General features: G+C 42.4%; 1 protein-coding gene across 1 annotated transcript in view; it reads right to left on the reverse strand.

The window, feature by feature from the left end:
• Positions 1–8,431, reverse strand: part of COMMD1 (copper metabolism domain containing 1) — a 41,618-nt gene that overhangs the window by 16,162 nt on the left and 17,025 nt on the right. Inside the window, exon 2 of the mRNA XM_015557850.1 lies at positions 8,115–8,396. Coding sequence (XP_015413336.1) covers positions 8,115–8,396 — 282 coding nt within the window. The remainder of the gene's footprint in view (positions 1–8,114; positions 8,397–8,431) is intronic.

An 8,431-nucleotide genomic window follows, 5' to 3' on the forward strand; every position in this document is an offset into this window, starting at 1 on the left:
TGTCTGCTCTCAGTTCCTTCCCCAAGGGCTCTGCCTCTCAAAGTCCCAGCAACCGCTGCAAACCTCGGAGAGAAAGCTGCCTTGTAAAAATCTGGGAGGCTGGTGTGATAAAAATATTATAAAATATTTTCTTTCGAGTTCCAACTGAAGCTAGACAGTCCCACTTCTCCCGTTTGAGTCTGGGTCCCTAGAGACTTGCCCGGATCTGGAGCTCAGAGTCAGAAACTCCCTCCCGATTGAAAACGCCAACCGCGCCCTCCGCCGCCAGCCCACTCCATGCGCACTCTGCATCTGAGTGTTTCACTTCAGCACTGTGCCTCCTCTGAGTCTGGGTATGATATTCTCTTTCCTCCTAGTTGTAGAGCTTCCACTCAGCCAGCCTTCCTGTGGTTCTGGATGATGTCCGTTCCGTCTTTTAGGTGTATTTTGATTTGGTTGTTCAAGGCAGCAATCTCCGGCGTTAACCTATGCCGCCATCTTGGTTTTTGCTGCTCTGAGATTTTTATAGTGTAAGAAGAAGAAACTTTCCTTTAGGTTCTTTCAGCTAGTCTAATAATTAAACTACACAGACAGATGATATTAACAAGAGAATATAACTAAATGTAATTACATATATACATATAGGAACTCCGCAAAGAGACTCAGAGACCCCCACATACAAGAGAGGTTCAGAAACAGAAAGGGAAAATGAGATATATATGACATTCTGAACTGAGGATAAAATAAGGCACCTTGGGACATCAGAGGGTAGAAAGGTAATCCTCAAGACAATAAGATCATATGTTCATTAATTAGAAACTTGCCATGCCTTATAGAGAGGTCATAAAAAGTTATTTCTGGTGGTAATTCTTATTATGGGCAAGTCCCCCAACTTATACACACACACACACACACACACACACACACGCACGTGCACGCGTGCACAAGAGGCCTGGTACACGAAATTTGTGAACAGGTAGTGTCCCTAGGCCTGGCCAGCCATCAGTGCTGATAGGGGCCTTCCTTTCCCCGGCTGCCAGCTGCCAGCCGGGGCCTTCCTTCATTCCATGCCACCCCCTGGTGGCCAGCACACATCATAGAGAGTGGTCGAACTCCTGGTCGGTCATACTCTCAAGGGGACAATTTGCATATTAGCCTTTTATTATATAGGATACATTTTTTAATTAATTTCAGAGAGGAAGGGAGAGGGAGAGACAGAAACATCAATCATTGAGTATCTGCCTCCTGCCCACCCTCTACTGGGGATTGAGCCCACAATCCGGGCAAGTGCCCTGACTAGGAATCAAACCGTGACTTCCTCACTAATAGGTCGACACTCAACCACTGAGCCACACTGGCCAGGCAAGTGTCCCAATTTAAATTCTTTAAGGGAGAAGCAAAAGTTTTTTGTGAGCTCACAGAGTCTCAATGGCCTTCAGCTCAAAATAATTCACATACCAAAGTGGCACACCTTAGGGAGGCCTGTTCTGAATCCCTTCAATAGTCACAAATATATACTGACTAGAGGCTCAGTGCACAACATTTGTGCACTGGGTGGAGAGGGGTCCCTCAGCCAAGCCTGAGCCCTTTAGCAGTCCGGGAGCCCTCAGGGGATGTCTGACTGACGGCTTAGGCCCGCTCCTTGCAGGGAGTGGGCCTAAGCTGCAATTAGACATCCTTAGCTTGGCTGCAGAGGCGGGAGAGGCTCCTGCCAACACTGCTGTGCTCGCCAGCCATCAGCCAGGCTTGTGGCTGAGTAGCACTCCCACTGTGGGAGGGCACTGACCACCAGTGGGCAGCTCCTGCATTGAGCGCCTGCCCCCTGGTGGTCAGTGTGCATTATAGAGATCTGTCATTCCATGTTCAGTTTATTTGCATATTACCCTTTTATTATATAGGATGGAAGTAAAAGTTACATCCCAAACGTACCATTCCAAAGATCTTGACCACAAAAGATTTATACGAATTAATGATCTACTCCCGCCCTAACTGGTTTGGCTCAGTGGATAGAGCATCGGCCTGCGGACTGAATGGTCCCAGGTTCAATTCCAGTCAAGGCATGTACCTTGGTTGCAGGCACATACCCAGGAGGGAATATGCAGGAGGCAGCTGATCAATGTTTCTCTCTCATCGATGTTTCTAACTCTCTATCCCTCTCCTTTCCTCTCTGTAAAACATTAATAAAATATATTTTTTAAAAAAGATCTACTCCCATGCACTGTGTAATATGATAGGAAGGAGAAAGAATTTCATTTCTTTGGTAATACCACCCCTCATTTACATTTCTGACATAAAAACATTAGCTAAGCCACTTATTTCCAAAGTTAAATACAGATACCTTTCTTCAAATAAAATTTAAGTAAAATCTTACATGGATGACATCTTATGAGCTAGTCTAGCTAAATAGAACCGGGTGGGGGGCAGTGCCAAGAGAAGAGCCAGCCAAGTCTCTCCAAAGCGGTCACAGGCTCTAGGAACACTAACGTGGAGAAACAGCTGGCAAAAGTAAAAGATCATTTCAAGGTTTCTGAGCAATTTCTGAAATGTAAATAGTGAACAGCATACGCTGTTGATGGAATGACATCTAAAACAGAAGCAGGGGCAACAGCACTTGATTTAAAAACATAAATAAGTGTACTGAGTAAAGCATAAACTTCCTGTCCATACCTACTTGAGTAAACCATTATAATATCACTACCCTGTGTGCTTCTGTCAAAGGACTATTGCCATAGGCCATGGGTGGGGAACATCCTGCTCGCAGGCTGCATAAGGCCCCACAAATCATTGGGTCTGGGCCTGCCAAGGCATTAGGGGTAAATTAATTAAATGTTTGACCAGATATAGCAGGCTAATTTTTAAGCTGATAATTTTGTATGGCCCAAGAATGTTATAAATATACAAATGGCCCTTGGCAAAAAAAAGGTTCCCCACCCCTGCCATAGACATACACACAAAGCTCATAAAACAAAGAAGTCTTTTGGGTTTATTAATATGTGTGTGTGGGGGGGGAAGGGGTGTTGTTTTTTTTTTATTTCAGAGAGAGAGAGAGAGAGAGAAACATCAATGATGAGAGAGAATCATTGATTGGCTGTCTCCTGCACGCCCCCTACTATGGATCGAGCCCGCAACCCTGGCCTGTGCCTCCTGCATGCAACCCAACTGGGGATCGAGCCCACAACCTGGGCATGTCCCTGACCAGGAATCGAACCATGACCTCCTGGTTCACAGGTCCACACTCAACCACTGAGCTATACCAGCCAGGCTTGTTTTTTTTTTAATACCAGCACAAACTTTCCATCCAGGGTTTGAGCAGTAATTAACCAGAAAGTCAAGTTTATTATTCCCAAGTGCCAAATAGAAAGCAAACTGCAAACTTAATTTACCTTTGAAAATAAACTTTAAATTTGGAGGAGAACCAGAGTGCAGATGACTAAGAGTGCATAGAGAAAACTACCAAACAATGAGAGACTGCATCTATAAAAAGTATCAGGCCCTGGCCGGGAAGCTCAGTTGATTAGAGAGTCCTTCTGATACGCCAAGGTTGTGGGTTCTTTCTCCCACCAGGGTACATACAAAAAGCAACTAATGAAAGCAAAAATAAGTGGAACAACAAATCAACGTTTCTCTTTCTCTGTCTTTCACACTCTCTACTTCCTCTCTCTCTAAAATCAATAAATAAAATTTTTTTTAAAAGTATACTGGTTTCAAATGTACAATTCTATGATACATTATCTGTATATTGCACTGTGTACCCACCACCCAAAGTCAAATCTTCCATCACCACATATTTGATACCCTTTACCCTTTACTAAGCCCCTCTCCAACAACCTCTTTTTTTGAGGTATGCATGACTTGAAGCATATAGCATTCTTTTATATGGAATTTATTTCTGCACTTAACACTTATGGCCATAGAGGGCAAACTATATAGATATTAGATATATCCTTCAACTTTGCTTCTATGGTGCTGTTTTCATCCCTCACCTTAATACAAAGGCTAATGTGATAAACTTTATGATGTAAAAGGTATTAATGTCCTTGACTCAAAGAGTCACTTCACATTCCATTAGGAATCCAGTTCCATTAGGAATGCAATTTATAAACACAGAGAAATTAACAAATGTTGATGAAATGTGCAGAAATTGGAACCCTCATGCATTGTCAGAAAGAATATAAAAGGGCACAGCCACTTTGGAAAATAGTTTGGCAGTTTCTCAAAAAGTTAAACATAGAATTACCATATGATCCAACAATTCCATTCGTAGGTATGCACGCAAAAGAATGAAAAGCAGATACTCAAACAGATATGTGTACATTCATGTGGATAGTAACATTATTCCCAATTGTCAAAACGTGGAAACAACTCAAATGTCCATCAACATATTAATGGATAAATAAAATGTGATATATATATATAGATATATAGATATATCCTATATAATAAAAAGCTAATATGGTAATTAGACTGGACAGCTGAACAACCATTCAGACAACCTTCCAGATGACCTTCCAGACAAAACCGAGGCTGTGAGGGCCGAGGCAGCCAGGGCTGCAAGGGCCGAACCCCTTGCATGAATTATGTGCATCAGGCCTCTAGTATAAATATAATAGAATATGATACAGCCTTTTAAAAGGAATGAAATTCTGACACATGCTACAATATGGATAAATTTTAAGACATTATGCTATGCAAAATAAGCCAGACACAATAGAGCAAATATTGTATGATTCCACATTATGAGGTACCTAGATTAGGCAAATTCACAGATACACAAAATAGAAGTTACCAGAGGCCAGAAAAAGGTGGGGATGGGGAGTTACTGGTTAATGGGTATAGAGTTCTTATTTGGGATGATGAAAAAGTTCTGGAAATTGAGAGCAATGATGTTTACACAACATTGTGAATGTACTTAATTCAGCTGTACACTTAAAATGATTAAATGGTAAATTTTATGCTATATTTTACATTCAATAAAGAATAAATGCTAAAAATAGGCTCAAGGCAGAGGCTTTCTATGTGCATCTTGGTAGTAGAGCAGTGGCATGGAATGCAGCCCATAGCCAACCTACTAGTACACAAATACTAGACAAACACAAGCAGTTTCAACATTGCTGGGCAAGATACACTGTCACCCTGGGTTTAGCAAAAAGCACTGACATCCAAAAATCATTTCCAAGTCCTCTTAAGGCTTGGTTTCCTGGCTTCCTCTCAATCATCCCCATCTGTCCACAAGAATAGAACCAGAGAGCCGGAACAGCAAAAATCTGAAAGAAGTCCAAAACCAGGGGCTGCCTGTTGGCAAGTTACTAATCAGAAGCCAATAAGGACTTCAGCAGTGCCAAAGCCCTGTTCTCAAAGAGTCAACAAGTTTGCAAAGACACATATCTTTCTCTCCCTCTTTAAATCTTTTTATTGAGCCCTAACTGGTTTGGCTCAGTGGATAAAGTGTCAGCCTGCGGACTCAAGGGTCCCAGGTTCGATTCCGGTCAAGGGCATGTATCTTGGTTGCAGGCACATCCCCAGTAGGGAGTGTGCAGGAGGCAGCTGATCGATGTTTCTCTCTCATCAATGTTTCTAACTCTCTATCCCTTCCCCTTCCTCTCTGTAAAAAAATCAATAAAATATATATTTTTTAAAAAATCTTTTTATTGAAGTACTAGAGGCCCAATGCACAAATTCATGCATGGGTGGGGTCCCTTGGCCTGGCAGGTGATCAGGACCAATCGGGGCTGCCTCCCACCCCAATCAGGGTCTGGGGCCAATTGAGGCAGGCCAGCCGGTGGGAGGGACTATGGAAGGTTGGCTGGCTGACCCGCCCCAATTGGCCCTAGGGCAACCAGCTGGGGGGAGGGGCTACCCCTTCAGGGCCGATTGGGGCAGGCAGGCCCAGGGAAGGGGACACAGGAATTTGGCCAGCTAGCCCACTCCAGTCAGGGTCAATGGGGGCAGGCCTTGGGGGAAGGGGTTGCTTGAGGCTGGCGGGTCGGCGGTGGGGTGACCAGACCGGCAGCAGGGGCAGTAAGAGGCAACCAGGCCAGCAGGGGTGGGGGGCAGTTAGGGGTGACCAGGCCAGCAAGGGGTGCAGTTAGAGGCGATCAGGCAGGCAGGCAGGTGAATGATTAGAAGCCAGCAGTCCAGGGTTGTGAGAAGGATGTCCCACATTTGAGAGGGTGCAGGCTGGGCTGAGGGGAACCAACGCCCCCCCGCCACCCCTGCACAAATTTCTAGTATTATTTATAAACCCCAGTTAAAGAAATATTAGGAAGTACTATAAAAACTTTCTAGAAAGGTCTTAGATATGTATATTTTCATAATCCTACCCAAATGATAAATACTTAAGACAAAATAAAATAATCACTACTGCTATAATAAAAAATGAATAGTCTGGCCCTGGCTGGTATGGCTCAGTTAGTTGGGCATCATCCTGTGAACCAAAACTTCACCAGTCCAATTCCCAGTCAGGGCACATACCCAAGTTTTGTGGGTTCAATCCCCAGTCGGGGTGCAGACAGGAGGCAGCCAATTGTTTTTCTCTCACATTGATGTTTCTCTCCCTCTCACCCACCCCCGTCCCTTCCTCTCTCTCTAAAATCAATAAAAACATATATCTTTTAAATGAATAGCCTGTACAAATTACTGGTGAAATATCTAAGTGTACTTATCGTACCTTGCTAATCTATCAGATTTTTGGTCTAGGAACAAAAGAAAGCCCATATAACACAATGGTTAAGAGAATGGACTTTAAGGTCAGACACATCAAAGTCAACAAAGGCAATCGCATTATTTTATAATAACTAAATAAAAGTTCCTCCAAATATATCTATTTTAAAGAAGAATTACATTTTTTAAAAGGAATTATATTTTAAATTAAAAACAAAGTCATTACGGAATTACAGACAATGAAAAATTCTAAGAAATTCAAGAAGGGAATATAAGAGGAAACCTGACAGCTAAAAAATATTCTCATTATTAGAGGAAAATAATACATTTCTATTATAGAATGTAACAGAAGCACATATTTCATTATTTATCTGAAAAGAAGTCTGGTTAGATAATTCAGTGATCTGGGTTTTCTCTTTCTAATTATAAGTTGCTGCTTTTTCCCCCCAAAAGATATACACACCAATTCATTAAAAGTCTGATCTGGCAGTTAACTGGAGCACAAACCAAATAAGTTCAAGGAAAACCATGCAGATGCTAAAATTATCTGCTATAATGGCTATAGGAAAAAGCAGCAGTGTTTTGTAAATAATCAAGATCAAATAAAAAATTACTGGTGGACTCAATGACAGTGATAGCACACTTAGAATCTTTAGGAACAATAAATACATTACAGCACTTAAGATATTGTCTCCTATACCTGACTGCCTATAAAGACGACTAGGTGAGATAGTTTTGTTCTTTGTTGCTTAATCTCAATTCCTGATCTTTATTTAGGATATCTCTATCATCACCTTGTAGATTTTGACCAAATGCAAAGAATTCTGAGATCTAACCAAAATGAAGTAGTGGGCAACTTCGGTACAATCAACTTATTGCCCCATTTCAAAAAAAAAATTTGGCTAATCCTCACTAGAGGATATTTTTTCCATTGATTTTAGAGAGAGTGGAAGGGAGGAGGAGGAGGATAGAGGGGAGAGAGAGGGAGAGGGAGATGGAGATGGAGAGGGAGAGGGAGAGGGAGAGGGAGAGGGAAAGGGAGAGGGAGAGAAACATTGATGTGAAAGAGCCACATCAATTGGTTGTCTCCTACATACACCCCAATCGGGGCAAGGAACCTACAACCCAGTAACATACCCTTGACTAGAAACAAACCCAAGACTCTTTGGTTCACAGCTGACAGGGCCAACATTCCAACCACTGAGCTACGCCGGCCAGGGCTTATTGCCCCATTTTGTTCTTCTGCCATAGCTGCCAGAACGCTGAGGCTGGTTTCCAGACTCTATACACAATTGGGAGTATCCAAATTTTTAGATGAGACCCTCTCTGAAGTGGGATTCTAAGAAACAGGTTCTTTTACTATTTTCTCACTATTTCTGCAAAGAAAACTATTACATAAAATAAATTTGAATGTATTGCTAATATGTAAGAGAAAACATAGTTTAAAATGGGAAATTGATTGAAGCTGAACTCACCTGTCCACTTTTCCCTATTTCCAGCTCCATTATAGCAACAGGGGTGTGTATCTGAGCTGAGTGTCTCGACTGTGATTTACCATCAACTCTCCAGCTTAGGCCCCGAAGCCCACTGTCCCAGCGGCTCTGGTTCATCAGGCTCTCTCGGATCTTTGTCTTGTGACTCTTCCAGAATTTAGAAATGACAGCAGCTTGATCAGATGTGATCCCTCCTTGCTTTTTGGTTTGAGCAGTCAAGAATGCTTCCAGCTGGTTGAAATCCATGTCTGCAGATGCAACAGACTATAACGACAGAAAAAGTAATAATTTTGAATTTG

The sequence above is a fragment of the Myotis davidii genome, unplaced genomic scaffold (genome assembly GCF_000327345.1).
Source record: "Myotis davidii unplaced genomic scaffold, ASM32734v1 scaffold6, whole genome shotgun sequence".
Lineage (NCBI taxonomy): Eukaryota > Metazoa > Chordata > Mammalia > Chiroptera > Vespertilionidae > Myotis > Myotis davidii.